Source organism: Canis lupus, chromosome 14 (genome assembly GCF_011100685.1).
Source record: "Canis lupus familiaris isolate Mischka breed German Shepherd chromosome 14, alternate assembly UU_Cfam_GSD_1.0, whole genome shotgun sequence".
Lineage (NCBI taxonomy): Eukaryota > Metazoa > Chordata > Mammalia > Carnivora > Canidae > Canis > Canis lupus.
Window position 1 is genome coordinate 1,954,242 of NC_049235.1, and position 17,725 is coordinate 1,971,966.

General features: G+C 36.9%; 1 protein-coding gene across 1 annotated transcript; it reads left to right on the top strand.

The window, feature by feature from the left end:
* Positions 1 to 8,415: 8,415 nt before the first annotated feature.
* OR2T20 (olfactory receptor family 2 subfamily T member 20) lies at positions 8,416 to 9,354 on the top strand. Its single transcript, XM_038556362.1, has one exon. The coding sequence runs from the start codon at positions 8,416 to 8,418 to the stop codon at positions 9,352 to 9,354; it is 939 nt and encodes a 312-aa protein (XP_038412290.1).
* Positions 9,355 to 17,725: the final 8,371 nt, after the last annotated feature.

Genomic DNA, 17,725 nt, shown 5'->3' on the forward strand with positions numbered 1-17,725 from the left:
ACAACCTCTTTATGTTTTCCCACAATAATGCTCACCCTCTTAAATAGTCCTAAATTAATCTTAATTTAGATAACCAGGTTTATTGTAATTTTAATGTAATTTTCTTATAGAGTTCTGAATGGTCTATAACTTTCCTGCTCTAACAGGAAGCTTATCTGTTCCTCATTCTTCTGTCCTCGGGGAATCTGAAGAGCATTTTATCTACATAGCGCACAGTCTATTTGTCCCATCACACAGTGGCAGCCCTGTTTTACTTAGAGTGTTGTTAGACTGCCCTTTTGCCCGAGGCACAGCAGAGCTCAAAACAGAAAACTATGAATATTTACTGAAAATTATACTTCCACTCTTGCTGCAAAGTCTTACTTGTAACTTGATATACTACCTGTCAATAATATACTTCTCAAACTTAGCTAGGTACCTGTAGTTTTGTCCAGAAAATAATATAGATTGACTTAATGTAGATTTCACTCAGATGGTCAATTGTGTGATAAATCAGAGTAGGGGCAGCCCAGGTGGCTCAGCAGTTTCACGCTGCCTTCAGCCCAGGGCCTGATCCTGGGGACCTGGGATCAGGTCCCACATCAGACTCCCTGCATGGAACCTGATTCTCCCTCTACCTGTGTCTCTGCTTCTCTCCCTGTGTCTCTCATGAATAAATAAATAAAACCGTTTTTTAAAAAATAAATAACAGTTGTATCTTCATTCTCATTAGTTTCCATGAATCTTTTTAATTCTTCCTTAATTTCCTGGTTGACCTTTTCTTTTTTTTTTTCTTTTTTTTCTTTTTTTTTTATGATAGTCACAGAGAGAGAGAGAGAGGCAGAGACACAGGCAGAGGGAGAAGGAGGCTCCATGCACCGGGAGCCCGATGTGGGATTCGATCCCGGGTCTCCAGGATCACGCCCTGGGCCAAAGGCAGGCGCCAAACCGCTGCGCCACCCAGGGATCCCCCTTTTCTTTTTTAATAATAAATTTATTTTTTATTGGTGTTCAATTTGCCAACATACAGAATAACACCCAGTGCTCATCCCGTCAAGTGCCCCCCTCAGTGCCCGTCACCCATTCACCCCCACCTCCCACCCTCCTCCCCTTCCACCATCCCTAGTTCGTTTCACAGAGTTAGGAGTCTTCATGTTCTGTCTCCTTTTCTGATATTTCCCACCCATTTCTTCTCCTTTCCCTTATATTCCCTTTCACTATTTTTATATTCCCCAAATGAATGAGAACATATAAAGTTTGTCCTTCTCCGATTGACTTACTTCACTCAGCATAATACCCTCCAGTTCCCCTTTCATCTTTTAGCAGGATGGTCCTTAACCTCCACGTGTTTGAGGTCCTTCCAAACTTCTTGTTGTGATTTAGATCTATTTCAAGGCATTATGGTCTGAGAATATGCAGGGAATGATCCCAATCTTTTGGTATCAGTTCAGACGTGATTTGTGACCCAGTATGTGGTCTATTCTGGAGAAAGTTCCATGTGCACTTGAGAAGAATGTGTATTCAGTTGCGTTTGAATGTAAAGTTCTGTAGATATCTGTGAAATCCATCTAGTCCAGTATATCATTTAAAGCTCTCGTTTCTTTGGAGATGTGTTTAGAAGACCTATCGAGTGTAGAAAGTGCTAGATTGAAGTCACCAAGCGTAAGTGTATTATTATATCGTAACTGGTTATTAATTGATTGATATATATGGCAGCTCCCACATTCGGGGCATATATATTGAAGATTGTTAAGTCCTCTTGTTGGATAGATCCTTTAAGTATGATATAGTGTCCCTCTTCATCTCTCACTACAGTCTTCGGGGTAAATTTTAGTTTATCTGATATAAGGATGGCTACCCCTGCTTTCTTTTGAGGACCATTCGAATGGTAAATGGTTCTCCAACCTTTTATTTTCAGGCTGTAGGTGTCCTTCTGTCTAAAATGAGTCTCTTGTAGACAGCAAATAGATGGGTCCTGCTTTTTTTATCCAGTCTGAAACCCTGCACCTTTTTATGGGGTCATTAAGCCCGTTCACATTCAGAGTTACTATTGAAAGGTATGAGTTTAGTGTCATCATGATATCTATTCAGTCCTTGTTTCTGTGGATTGTTCCACTGGACTTTTTCTTAAAGGGGATTTTAAGAGTCCCCCTTAAAATTTCTTGCAGAGCTGGTTTGGAGGTCACATATTCTTTGAGTTCCTGCCTGTCTTGGAAGCTCTTTATCTCTCCTTCCATTTTGAATGAGAGCCTTGCTGGATAAAGTATTCTTGGTTGCATGTTCTTCTCATTTAGGACCATGAGTATATCCTGCCAGCCCTTTCGGCCTGCCAGGTCTCTGTGGAGAGGTCTGCTGTTACCCTAATACTCCTCCCCATAAAAGTCAGGGATTTCTTGTCTCTTGCTGCTTTAAGAATCCTCTCTTTATCTTTGGAATTTGCAAGCTTCACTATTAGATATCGAGGTGTTGAATGGTTTTTATAGATTTTAGGGTGGGGATCTCTCTACTTCTTGGATCTGAATGCCTTTTTCCCTTCACAGATTAGGAAAGTTTTCAGCTAGGATTTGTTCAAATACATATTCTGGCCCTCTGTCTCTTTCGGCGCACTCGGGAACCCCAATTAAACGTAGGTTTTTGTTCCTCAGGCTGTCGATTATTTCCCTTAATCTAACCTCATGATCTTTTAATTGTCCGTCTCTTTTTTCCTCAGTTTCCCTCTTTGCTATCAACTTGTCTTCTATGTCACTCACTCATTCTTCCACCTCGTTAACCCTCGTCGTTAGGACTTCTAGTTTGGATTGCATCTCATTCAATTGATTTTTAATTTCTGCCTGATTGGATCTAAATTCTGCAGTCATGAAGTCTCTTGAGTCCTTTATGCTTTTTTCTAGAGCCACCAGTAGCTGTATAATAGTGCTTCTGAATTGGCTTTCTGACATTGAATTGTAATCCAGATTTTGTAAGTCTGTGGGAGAGAGGACTGTTTCTGATTCTTTCTTTTGAGGTGAGGTTTTCCTAAACAGATAAATGACACTTCTTACAGCTCACATGGATTAAACAATTCTATATATACACACACATATATAATATATGTTTATATATAGTCACATATAAGTTTTATAGGTGTATATATATGAGTATGTGTACACCTACACATATATAGTTGTATATACATATATAAGTATTATAACTGCATATATATATATATATATATATATTTCTGCTTATTTATTTATTTATTTATTTGATTCCAGTAGTTAACATACAAGGTAATATCAGTTGGAAGAATACAATATAGTAATTCAACACTTCCATATAACACCTGGTACTCATTATAACAAGTGTACTCCTTAATTCCTATCACCCATTTTTATATATATTCTTGGGTAAGCCAAGGCAAATGGAGTGATAAAAATGTAGCCAAGAACCAAGGTTTGCTTGGAAACTGAAAATACATAGTACAAACAATAATAAAATATTTTAAAAGAATCCATATAAAATCAAACTTCAAAGTGTTTGAAGCACAAAACAAGCAAACAAATTTAAAAAAAGTGCTTGACACAATAAATGTATTCTTCTCTGTTCTTACCATTATCATAGATTTTATTACTTAGCTATAAATATTAAGTAAAATAAAATAACAGGGTAAAATAAAATCACAAATATACAAGCAAACAAACTTATGACACGGCATCAAATGAAGTTTAATGATAAAAACAATAGCTAAATCCTACCATGGGTTTGATCATTTTGATTACTGTCTTTGATAAAAGCTATCTTTCAATAGTGCACTCTAATCTGCCCCATCAAAATTTTAACAATTAGTTCAAGTATCACATTATTTAACTCCTTGATTTTTAAAAATCATTCCTTTTTATACATAGCTATTTACATTTTACTTTTGATTATAGATGATTCTATTATTTTAATATTAATTAATCATAACTTTCTGAAAGAATGCACAATCTTTAAAATCTTTAAAATTAAACATTTTCATCATCCCAAGAGACTTATGCAAGTCTGCTATACTAGTAAGATGGTATTTTTATCAAAAGATGTCAATAGGCCACACCCTTAAATAAGATAGTCTAGACAGTGATATGAGTGAGTTTGATGTTGCCACACTATAAGATCCTTCCTCCTCCCAAAGAGAAGCATTAGGATGATTCTGCTCAGAAAAGATACAGATCCAGCTTGTTGAAGATCATCATTTTATATATGTAAGTAGTTCATAGTCTTTCTAATATTTAGTAAGTTCTGAACCCCAGAAAATCTAAAGTCACATTACTTTCTCTATGTAGTTTTACAAATATTATTTTTATATCCCACAATGTGAAAATGAAAACATATGTTAGCTGACACAATCATCAGGTAAAGTCTTTTGCAGTAACTTGTCAACTCAGTTAATAAAGGATTTAGCTGTTATTATGTTATTTTTAACAGAACAGATTGATTAATCATCCTGGTATTCTGAGAGAAACAAATTACAGTGTTTAGCGTAAGTTTCTGATGGGGATCAGAAAGATACAGATAAGAAGCTTTTGCACAGCAAAGGATACAGTCAACAAAACTAAAAGACAACCTAGAGAATGGGAGAAGATATTTGCAAATGATGTATCAGATAAAGGGCTAGTTTCCAAGATCTATAAAGAACTTATTAAACTCAACAGCAAAGAAACAACAATCCAATCATGAAATGGGCAAAAGAAATGAAGAGAAATCTCACAGAGGAAGACATAGACATGGCCAACACGCACATGAGAAAATGCTCCGCATCACTTGCCATCAGGGAAATACAAATCAAAACCACGATGAGATACCACCTCACACCAGTGAGAATGGGGAAAATTAACAAGGAAGGAAACCACAAATGTTGGAGATGATGTGGAGAAAAGGGAACCCTCTTACACTGTTGGTGGGAATGTGAACTGGTGCAGCCACTCTGGAAAACTGTGAGGAGGTTCCTCAAAGAGTTAAAAATAGACCTGCCCTACGACCCAGCAATTGTACTGTTGGGGATTTACCCCAAAGATGCAGATGCAAGAAACGCTGGGACACCTGCACCCCGATGTTTCTAGCAGCAATGTCCACAATAGCCAAACTGTGGAAGGAGCCTCGGTGTCCATCGAAAGATGATGGATAAAGAAGATGTTGTTTATGTATACAATGGAATATTACTCAGCCATTAGAAACGACAAATACCCACCGTTTGCTTCAACGTGGATGGAACTGGAGGGTATTATGTTGAGTGAAGTAAGTCAATCGGAGAAGGACAAACAGTGTATGTTCTCATTCATTTGGGGAATATAAATAATAGTGAAAGGGAATATAGGGGAAGGGAGAAGAAATGTGTGGGAAATATCAGAAAAGGAGACAGAACATAAAGACCCCTAACTCTGGGAAACGAACTGGGGGTGGTGGAAGGGGAGGAGGGCGGGAGGGTGGGGGTGAGTGGGTGACGGGCACTGAGGGGGGCACTTGAGGGGATGAGCACTGGGTGTTATTCTGTATGTTGGTAAATTGAACACCAATAAAAATTATTTTATTAAAAAAAAACAAACAAAAAAAAAGAAAGATACAGAAGGAAAATTATCAGCATGCTATAAATTTTCTGTGATTACACTTTGAGAAAAAAAAAGGAGTATAAGCTCATGCCTTCTATTATCATTGAAAAATATATGATTTTATAATTTAAGTAAAGATACCACAATTTCAGCACCTTTCTAAGTAAAAGACTGAAAACATAGGAAATGATCTCCCTTTTAAGCCAGAGGAAAAAAAATTCAGAATACTAAATTTTCCTACGTCTACGTTAGTCATTGTTGAACTTTCATTCTTCCATTTTAGATATTTTATTTCAGGATAAGTTAATTTCTTACTTGGATTTTCAACCACTTTGTATGCATACTCAATTAAGAATTATCCTGTAGAATCTTCTTTGTGCAGACTTTCTAACATTTAACTAGTGAAAAATTGTGTCTCTTGTAAAATATACTTAGGATTTTTGATAAAATAAATAACTTAAGATTGTTGTTCTTGGAAAAATATGATTTCCTACCAGTTATTTTAATTGACACATTTAGTAGATCTTACTAGTAAATACTATAAACAAAATAGCATGTTGAGTTGACAATCAGACCCATGATGAATAATGGTTTTTATACATATATTTCACCTTAAAATAATGCATATATATATGTATGTATGTATGTATACATATATATACCTATCTCCATTCAATAGTTAAGCACTAATAATTCTAAATTTTTTAAAAACTTAAAGTTTAAGTTCAAAAGAAAAAGTATTTACTAAATGTAATAATTTTAGCTGTAATGAGTCTATAAACACATTCATCTCTCTTGCATGCATGTAAATGGGGAAAAAGTAGCTATAATTACTCTATTATCAATCTATATTCACATAAATTTTTTTTTATTTTTTTTAAATTTATTTATGATAGTCACACAGAGAGAGAGAGAGAGAGAGAGGCAGAGACACAGGCAGAGGGAGAAGCAGACTCCATGCACCGGGAGCCCGATGTGGGATTTGATCCCGGGTCTCCAGGATCTCGCCCTGGGCCAAAGGCAGGTGCTAAACCGCTGCACCACCCAGGGATCCCAAAAATTTTAAAAATATATGAAAAATCCCATTAAATTTATCCATAAATAGACAATTGAAGTGAATGATAGAAGCCATTTTTTGTCCATAGATGCAATGAATTAATAAAGAAAATATTGTGTATGCATTAAAAGGGATACTATTAAAAAAAATAAAATAAAAAATAAAAGGGATACTATTCAACTTAGAACAGAAGGAAATTCTTACACATGATACAACATGAGTGATTGTTGAGGGTATGATGTTAAGTGAAACAATCCAATCACAAAAAGACAAACTCTGGGTTTTGAGATCCTTCAGGAAAGCACTAGAGAGACCCATAATTAGGGAATTCATACAGTTCCTAGATGTGCAGACTGCAAACATTACAGATTTGAGGGTGTGCAAATAACAAAATTTTGGGAAATGCAGTGTAAATCTATGAGGAGGAAGTATGCTTCTATGTTTAACTTTGAAACAACCAACTAAAGCCCTGAAGTAGAATGCTGTCAGGACAATGATGATGCTGAAGCCATGGAGTTAGGGATTGAGTGAGCTTTTTGAACTGTCTTTCTGTCTTTATTGGCATTTCAGTACATGAGGCATATGTAAATCAGGGGCAAATAAAATGACAATGGAAGAGTTGAACTCCTGAAATGTCATTTCATTGAATTAGATGCCATCTTTGAGATTGAATTAACATCTTCATTCCTTCAATTATGATCCTATTCACTCAACAAGTGAGAGCAGTTTCAGTACTAGCAGATCAGGGATGAATATGCCTTTAGAGATATAGATTCTCTTGGGACTGAAGAAGAAATGAACTTATCTACATTGGATGCTAACATTTTATTTTCTCCTATTTGGCCAAAGAAGATTGTGTCTCTAACTCTGAAGGGAAAACATATCATTACACAAGATCTCTTTATACAGTTAAAGAAATGTTGCATTTAGTACCATTGTCTTGCATTGGGAAACATATTCTAGGAAGGTAATTATTTTATTCAATGTTTAACTTGAAAAAGTCAAACTATTAATTCCATATAAAGTTATGGTTATATCTACAGACAAATTCCTTCCACTTCTTACACCTGAAAATATAACTTCTCGGGATGCCTGGGTGGTTCAGTGGTTAAGCGTCTGCCTTGGGCTCAGTGTGTAATCCTCAAGTCCACAGATAGAGTCCCACACTGGGCTCCCTGCATGGAGCCTGCTTCTCCCTCTGTCTATGTCTCTGCCTCTCTCTGTGTGTGTCTCTCATGAATAAATAAATAAATAAAATCTTTAAAAAATATATAACTTTTCTTCTTTGGAAAGTAAAAATGCCTTCCCAGTTTAATCAATGTCAGGAAAAACATTCAGATTTTTATAGGTTCCAATAAATTATGGTGTGTTTGATACATGCAGTCCTCATTAACAAAGACCTAGCTTTTACCTTGCTGAACACATTGATTTAATTCATCTTGTAAGAATCTTGACTATGCATGGTAAAAGCAAGCACAGACATGAATAAACTGAATATTTTACTCCTTGTCCATTATGTTGATATCAGGTAGCACAAATATATGTTTATAAAGTATTTTAAATTCATCAAGAAATTGTATTCTTTATATCAATTAAGCAAACTAAATCTGAGGAGTGTTTATATTGAAAATGAAAAAAATGAAAATAACATTATGTCCAAGCTAAAAAGACTGCAAGTCACAGATGAAGGATGTGGTATAGTTTTTAACATTTTCACACAAATTCTTTTCATGAAAAATGTAATTGAATAGAGCATTGTAAATGATGAAACTGTCATCTTTTTCTTCATTTGCAGTGTCACTCTTTTATGAAATCATGAACATCTGGAACACCACCTCAGATTTCATTCTCCTGGGACTCTTTCACCACACAGAAGCCCACCTTTTTCTCTTTTCAATGGTTCTGACAATTGCTTTTGGCTCCCTCATGGGCAATGCCCTCATGATTCTCCTGATTCACCAGGATGTCCGGCTCCACACACCCATGTACTTCCTACTGAGTCAACTCTCCCTCATGGACATGATGCTGATCTCCACCATTGTGCCCAAAATGGCAGCTGACTACTTGAGTGGCAAGAAGTCCATCTCCCCTGCTGGCTGTGGGCTTCAGATCTTCTTCTTCATCACTTTGGAAGGGAGCGAGTGCTTCCTCTTAGCATCCATGTCCTATGACCGCTATGTGGCTGTTTGCCACCCACTGAGGTACCCCGTTCTCATGAGCTGGCAATTATGCCTGAGAATGACCGTGGGGTCCTGGTCCCTGGGGGCAGCTGATGGGCTCATGCAGGCTGCTGCCACCCTGAGTTTTCCATTCTGTGGTGCACATGAGATCAATCATTTCTTCTGTGAGGCCCCCACTCTGGTGCGTTTGGCTTGTGCTGACACGTTTGTTTTTGAGTATGTCATGTATATCTGCTGTGTATTAATGCTGCTGGTTCCGTTTTCTCTCATCCTGATTTCCTATAGTCTCATCCTTGCTGCAGTTCTCCAGATGCATTCTAGAGAAGCCCGCAAGAAAGCTTTTGCCACCTGCTCCTCACATCTCTCTGTGGTGGGACTCTTTTATGGAGCTGCTATTTTTATCTACATGAGACCCAAATCCTATAGGTCAGCTAACCATGATAAAATAGTGTCAGTGTTCTATACGATCTTCACTCCTTTATTGAACCCCATCATCTATAGTATGAGGAACAGTGAAGTCAAGGGAGCCTTGAGAAAGTGTATGGGTCAATGTGCTGCCTTACATCATAAATAAGATTATATTGATTTGTCCCAAATTTCAAAACCAAACAAAAGGAATTATGTGAAATAACCTAGGTAATAGTTGTATATGTATTATATCTATTTGTTACTATTTTACTTTGAAATGCAGTCACAACTATGTATTTTGGGTCTTTTTTATGAATAATAATTATTTTATAATATCTTAAAAATTTTTAGCCTTTTTTTCTTTTTCAAGTTTTTAATTTAATATACAATGAAATATTGATTTCTAGTATAGAATTTAGCAATTCAACACTTAAATACAACACCGTGTTCTCCACAAATGCCCTCCTTAATCCCCTATTTCCTATTTAACCAATTCCCTCACACATCCCCTCTGGAAACTATCCTTTAATAAGTGAAAATACAGTTGCTCAATTACATCCTTTATGTAATTATTATAATTATAATTTAGGTAATTGAAGCAACTATATCCTATAAAGAATAAATATCTAGAGTACATAAATAACTCAAAACTCAAAACAAACATATAAAAATATTAGTTAAGTTTTAAATACACAGTTCTCCAGAGAATATACATAAATACTTGATAAGTACATAAAAGATAGTCTATCACTACTCATTAGGGAAATGTAAATAAAAACCACAATGAAACATCTTTTTCACCCATTATGAAATATATTATTAAACAATAAATAATAAAAATGTGGAGAAAATGTAATCTGGTTCATTAATTTTTTTTTTTTACCTCTTAGCACACCCTCAATGGGAATGCAAAATGGTGAGGTGCTGAAAAAACATGACAATTTTCTGAAAGCTTAACATTGAATTATCATATAATTTGGTAATTATGCTTCAAAAGATATACAAAAAAATAATTGAAAATAAGAATTTGAGACAATATCTGTGCACAAATGTTTATAGCAGCATAATTCACAGTGCTAAAGGTTTTTTAGAAAATGCCGATAGGAATGCAGAAATGAAAATAAGAATACACAATGTATTATTATTTGCACTTAAAATGAATGAAATTCTGATACATCCTACAATGCAGATGAATCTTGAGAAAATTTGTCTAAGTGAAATTAAGCCAAACAAAGAAGAAGAGTATTGTATGGTTCCACTTTTTTTTTAAAGATTATATTTATTCATTCATGATAGACACACACACACACACACAGAGAGAGAGAGAGAGAGAGAGGCAGAGGGAGAAGCAGGCTCCATACAGGGAGCCTGACATGAGACTTGATCCTGGTCTCCAGGTTCACGCCCTGGGCCAAAGGCAGGTGCCAAACCGCTGAGCCACCCAGGGATCCCCACAACTAGCTTCGTTCTTAATGGAGTTAGAACCTAGCACGTTTCTAGGTGAGGAGGTTCCATTAAAGCACTGTACTGTACTTGGAGACACAAAGCCTTCCAGGCCTGCAACTTGCTGCTTGCCTCTCACACAGCTTCTGACAATCATTTAAGATCAGATGTTAGCAACTATATCCACAGGCAGTGTGAAAGTTCCAGGGACAGCATATGTGTTCGCCTCTCTGAAGGAGTCTGTCTTGTAGCCAGCATACAAGGATATTTGCTCCTATGGAGTTACAAGAAAACACCATTCTACTGTAGGAATTTCCATTGCAAAAGGTGTATTGAACTCGGAGACACAAGCCTTCCATGCCTGCAGCTTGCCATTTTCATGACATACTTACTTCTGAGAGTTGAGCTTATTGCAGGACCCTCTTGCGTCCTGATTGCCTGTAGACTTGGCTTCCAACATCTCTATGTTAGATGCTGGCAGAAGTTGTGTGAAAAGCATGTGGAAGTTGCAGGCCCAGAAGTCCGGTGTATCCAATTCAATACAGAGATTTCCCAGTAACATGCTCAGTTAGAATGGAGCTAGGTTCTGACTCGCACAAATGAGAAGCTAGCTGAAATTTGGCTTTAAGGCATACTTACTTCTGAGAGTTGAGCCTAGGTGCGGTCCCTCACAGTTCCACACTGCCTGGGGATTTAGTTTCCAGCATCCTCATTTACATGCCTGAGAGAAAAAAAAATAGATGCCTGAGAGAAGAGCATGAGAGGCAAATGGCAAGCTGCAGGCCTGGAAGGCTTGTGTCTCTGAGTTTAATACAGCTTTTGCCTAGGAAAATCCTACTGCACAATGGTTCCACTTTTATGAGGTACTTGGAATAGGCAAATTATCGAGACAGAAATAATTGTTAGTAGGACTGTAGAGTGGGGGAATGGGAAATTATTATTTATAAAATGAGAAGCTTCAATTTGGAATGCTGAAAATATTCTAGAGATGGATAGCAATGATGAGTGAACAAAAATATGAATACACTTATGTCACTGAATTTCACAAAGATAGTTAAAATTATGAAATTTGTAATATATATTTTAGAATAAATTAGAAAACAACCCTTTATTTTTTTCATTGGTCTTTAGATAATTTTATTTCTTAACTTGTATTTTTCCATTGCTCCCTATTCTTCATTGACTTTCTTTTTTTAATAATAAATTTATTTTTTATTGGTGTTCAATTTGCCAACATACAGAATAACACCCAGTGCTCATCCCGTCAAGTGCCCCCCTCAGTGCGTGACACCCATTCAGTCCCACCCCCTTCCCTCCTCCCCTTCCACCACCCCTAGTTCGTTTCCCAGAGTTAGGAGTCTTCATGTTCTGTCTCCCTTTCTGATATTTCCTACCCATTTCTTCTCCCTTCCCTTCTATTCCCTTTCACTATTATTTATATAGTTCCATCCACGTTCCATCCCAGTTCCATCCACGTTGAAGCAAAATGGTGGGTATTTGTCGTTTCTAATGGCTGAGGAATATTCCATTGTATACATAAATCACATCTTCTTTATCCATTCATCTTTCGATGGACACCGAGGCTCCTTGCACAGTTTGGCTATTGCGGACATTGCTGCTAGAAATATCAGGTGCAGGTGTCCCGGCATTTCAGTGCATCTGCATCTTTGGGGTAAATCCCCAACAGTGCAATTGCTGGGTCCTAGGGCAGGTCTATTTTTAATTCTTTGAGGAACCTCTACACCGTTTTCCAGAATGGCTGCACCAGTTCACACTCCCACCAACAGTGTAAGAGGGTTCCCTTTTCTCCGCATCCTCTCCAACATTTGTGGTTTCCTGCCTTGTTAATTTTCCCCATTCTCACTGGTGTGAGGTGGTATCTCATCGTGGTTTTGATTTGTATTTCCCTGATGGCCAGTGATGCAGAGCATTTTCTCATGTGTGTGTTGGCCATGTCTATGTCTTCCTCTGTGAGATTTCTCTTCATGTCTTTTGCCCATTTCATGATTGGATTGTTTGTTTCTTTGCTGTTGAGTTTAATAAGTTCTTTATAGATCTTGGAAACTAGCCCTTTATCTGATACGTCATTTGCAAATATCTTCTCCCATTCTCCAGGTTGTCTTTTAGTTTTGTTGACTGTATCCTTTGCCGTGCAAAAGCTTGAACCCTTTAAACTAGACTAATGGTATCCCTTCCCAAGAGAAATATATCACTGATGCAAATACTGGAGACCCTAGGAAATCTAAGAACATTTAAGGAGTGATCTGCAGTAAAGAATACATTATTGAATATTATCTAAATAGTAGTCCATCAAATAAAGTAATACTATCATTTTGTTATCTATTTTAAAATGTAAAACATGTTTTATAACTTAAGGTAATTTCTAACTTAATGAGAATAATTCAAAAATAAATATCTACAGTAAATTACAGATGATACCCAAAATGTGGCATTTTAAGAATTTTTGCATGTGTGTTTATATAAAATTTATCACATTCCATTATAATGTATCTAATTTTAGAGCCAATTTTCTACAAACTGCCAAATAAATTAATATGCTTACACATTATTCTTATGCAATTACTGAATAACAATATAATAAATTTATGACTCCATAAAACTTTAGAAACATAATAACTTTGGAAGGATCTGAATAAATGTATTTGTTTCTCCACTGAATTGACCCTTAACACATCTTTGAATATATGTAAATAAATTATAAAAAAACCCTTCCAATCTTGGCCTGAGGCCACCTTGAATTATTAGTGTCTTAAACTACATTATTCAAGTCTCAGTGGGCTTTCCCAAGTGAACACACACACACAGAAGGATTCTTGTTTTTAATCTCTAGGTAAAGAATTGAAATTATGGTTGCAGCTGAGTCCTTCTGAATTATATAAGATGTCAAATGAAGGGATAAGAGATTAATATATTTGTTTGAAAAGTATTCAAATGAGTCTGTTCAGAAAAACGACTTTGTTCATATGATGACTGCAGGACCACTGTCAGCTATTCAATCCAGTGATGTTGTTAAATTAGGAGACAATAAAGAGTAGATTTTATAATTGTATTTTATTTAAATTGTTACAAGAGATATGACTCCTCTACAAGTGCCTAAAGAATTTGATTAGAGGGCAGCCCAGGTGGCTCAGTGGTTTAGCCCCGCCTTCAGCCCAGGGCGAGATCCTAGAGACCCAGGATGGAGTCCCACGTAGGGCTCCCTACTTGGAGCCTGCTTCTCCCTCTGCCTGTGCCTGTGTCTCTGCCTCTCTCTCTGTGTATCTCATGAATAAATAAATAAAATCTTTAAAAAAGAATTTGATTAGAATTAATTAAGAACTGCTGTTTTGAAACTATTAAAATAAGCAATTGATACATTAACGTACCTCATGGGACGCCTGGGTTTCTCAGTGGTTAGCGTCTGCCTTCTGCTCCATCCTGGAGTCCTGAGATGGAGTCTCACATGGACTCCCCGCAGGGAGCCTGATTCTTCCTCTGCCCGTGTCTCTGCCTCTCTCTGTGTGTCTCTCATGAATAAATAAATAAATTCTTAAAACAAAAAACAAAACATTAAGGTATCTCACAACCAGGGGGTTTCAAAAAGAAAATTTCATTTAGTGGAAATGGGCTTAAAATTGCATGCACGTGCCTGCGTGTGTGTACAATTAAAAAGGAATCAATTTCTTAAATACATGTATACTTTAAAAAATGAACATTTCTTTAAACCTAAAGCATAAATCATTATACAAATCTGGAAAGAATTGGTGTTTCTCCTAAAAATCTGTTGCAAATTAGCAGTGATATACTAAAATTGATAATAGAATCAATGTCTGATATTATTATGAACCTCTTTCCTGTATTTATGCTGAACAATATTTATGTCTATACTAAATGATGCCATGTTTGTGAAAACATAGTCAATTTAAAAATGAAAATAATTTTCTGTCACAAATCATATACTGAATGTTTATATGAATACAAAAGAAACTTTAAATATGAGAAAAATTTATTTGTCCCATAACTGAACAAGCATATTTTGAGAAACAATTGTATATGAAATATAAATCGTATTTATTAGGAAGGAAAGATGTCCTGTGCCCAGAGCCTGTGATGAATATTCTAGAGATGGGAAAATTTGTAGCTAAGTGGAGAATGTTTTAGTACGGTGTGTGTAACATGAATTACACTTTCCCAAAGTACAGCTATTTTCATACAAGCATATGATGTGCTCTTATAAATGTTGATTCCATTGCATTAATCCTCTGGCAGTTCAGATTGCTACACGGATTAAAATCATCATGTTAAGGTGATAAATTTAAGAAATTAGTAACTTATTCCATATAAAGGTTGGTCAAGACTAGAGTTAAAATATAAATAATAAATATATTTTTTATTGGTGTTCAATTTACCAACAAACAGAAAACACCCAGTGCTCATCCCGTCAAGTGCCCCCCTCAGTGCCCATCACCCATTCACCCCCACCCCCCGCCCTCCTCCCCTTCCATCACCCCTAGTTCGTTTCCCAGAGTTAGGAGTCTTTATGTTTTTTTTTAATAAAATAATTTTTATTGGTGTTCAATTTACCAACATACAGAATAACACCCAGTGCTCATCCCGAGAAGTGCCCCCTTCAGTGCCCGTCACCCACTCACCCCCACCCCCCGCCCTCCTCAGCTTCCACCATCCCTAGTTCGTTTCCCAGAGTTGGGAGTCTTCATTTTCTGTCTCCCTTTCTGATATTACCCACACATTTCTTCTCCCTTCCCTTATATTCCCTTTATTATTATTTATATTCCCCAAATGAATGAGAACATACATTGTTTGTCCTCCGATTGACTTATTTCACTCAGCATAGTACCCTCCAGTTCCATCCATGTTGAAGCAAATGGTGGGTATTTGTCGTTTCTAATGGCTGAGTAATATCCCATTGAATACATAAACCACATCTTCTTTATCCATTCATCTTTCAATGGACACTGAGGCTCCTTCCACTGTTTGGCTATTGTGGATATTGCTGCTAGAAACATCGGGGTGCAGGTGTCCCGGCGTTTCACTGCATCTGTATCTTTGGGGTAAATCCCCAACAGTGCAATTGCTGGGTCCTAGGGCAGGTCTATTTTTAACTCTTTGAGGAACCTCCACACAGTTTTCCAGAGTGGCTGCACCAGTTCACATTCCCAAAACAGTGTAAGAGGTTCCTTTTCTCCGCATCCTCTCCAACATTTGTTGCTTCCTGCCTTGTTAATTTTCCCCGTTCTCATGGTGTGAGGTGGTATCTCATTGTGGTTTTGATTTGTATTTCCCTGATGGCATGTGATGCAGAGCATTTTCTCATATGTATGTTGGCCATGTCTATGTCTTCCTCTGTGAGATTTCTCTTCATGTCTTTTGCCCGATTCATGATTGGATTGTTTATTTCTTTGGTGTTGAGTTTAAGAAGTTCTTTATAGATCTTGGAAACTAGCTCTTTATCTGATACGTCATTTGCAAATATCTTCTCCCATTATGTAGGTTGTCTTTCAGTTTTGTTGACTGTATCCTTTGCTGTGCAAAAACTTCTTATCTTGAAAAAGTCCCAATAGTTCATTTTTGCTTTTGTTTCTTTTGCCTTCGTGGATGTATCTTGCAAGAAGTTACTGTGGCCGAGTTCAAAAAGGGTGTTGCCTGTGTTCTCCTCAGGATTTTGATGGAATCTTATCTCACATTTAGATCTTTCATCCATTTTGAGTTTATCTTTGTGTATGGTGCAAGAGAGTGGTCTAGTTTCATTCTTCTGCATGTGGATGTCCAATTTTCCCAGCACCATTTATTGAAGAGACTGTCTTTCTTCCAATGGATAGTCTTTCCTCCTTTATTGAATATTAGTTGGCCATAAAGTTCAGGGTCCACTTCTGGGTTCTCTATTCTGTTCCATTGATCTATGTGTCTGTTTTTGTGCCAGTACTACACTGTCTTGATGACCACAGCTTTGTAGTACAACCTGAAGTCTGGCATTGTGATGCCCCCAGATATGGTTTTCTTTTTTAAAATTCCCCTGGCTGTTCGGGGTCTTTTCTGATTCCACGCAAATCTTAAAATAATTTGTTCTAACTCTCTGAAGAAAGTCCATGGTATTTTGATAGGGATTGCATTAAACGTGTATATTGCCCTGGGTAACATCGACATTTTCAGACTATTAATTCTGCCAATCCATGAGCATGGAATATTTTTCCATCTCTTTGTGTCTTCCTCAATTTCTTTCAGAAGTGTTCTATAGTTTTGAGGGTATAGATCCTTTACATCTTTGGTTAGGTTTATTCCTAGGTATCTTATGCTTTTGGGTACAATGGTAAATGGGATTGACCTTAATTCCTCTTTCTTCAGTCTCATTGTTAGTGTATAGAAATGCCACTGATTTCTGGGCATTGATTTTGTTTCCTGCCATGCTACTGAATTGCTGTATGAGTTCTAGCAATCTTGGGGTGGAGTATTTTGGGTTTTCTATGTAGAGTATCATGTCATGGGTGAAGAGGGAGAGTTTGACTTCTTCTTTGCCAATTTGAATGTCTTTAATGTCTTTTTGTTGTCTGATTGCTGAGGCTAGGACTTCCAGTACGATGTTGAATAGCAGTGGTGAGAGTGGACATCCTTGTCTTGTTCCTGATATTAGGGGAAAGTCTCCCAGTGCTTCCCCATTGAGAATGGTATTTGCTGTGGGCTTTAGGTAGATGGCTTTTAAGATGTTGAGGAATGTTCCCTCTATCCCTACACCCTGAATAGTTTTGATCAGGGACGGATGCTGTATTTTGTCAAATGCTTTCTCTGCATCTAATGAGAGGATCCTATGGTTCTTGGTTTTTCTCTTGCTGATATGATGAATCACATTGATTGTTTTACGGGTGTTGAACCAGCCTTGTGTCCCGGGGATAAATCCTACTTGGTCGTAGTGAATAATTTTCTTAATGTGCTGTTGGATCCTCTTGGCTAGTATCTTGTTGAGAATCTTTGCATCCATGTTCATCAGGGATATTGGTCTATAATTCTCTTTTTTGGTGGGGTCTTTGTCTGGTTTTGGAATTAAGGTGATAGAAATTCATAGAACGAATTTGGAAGTA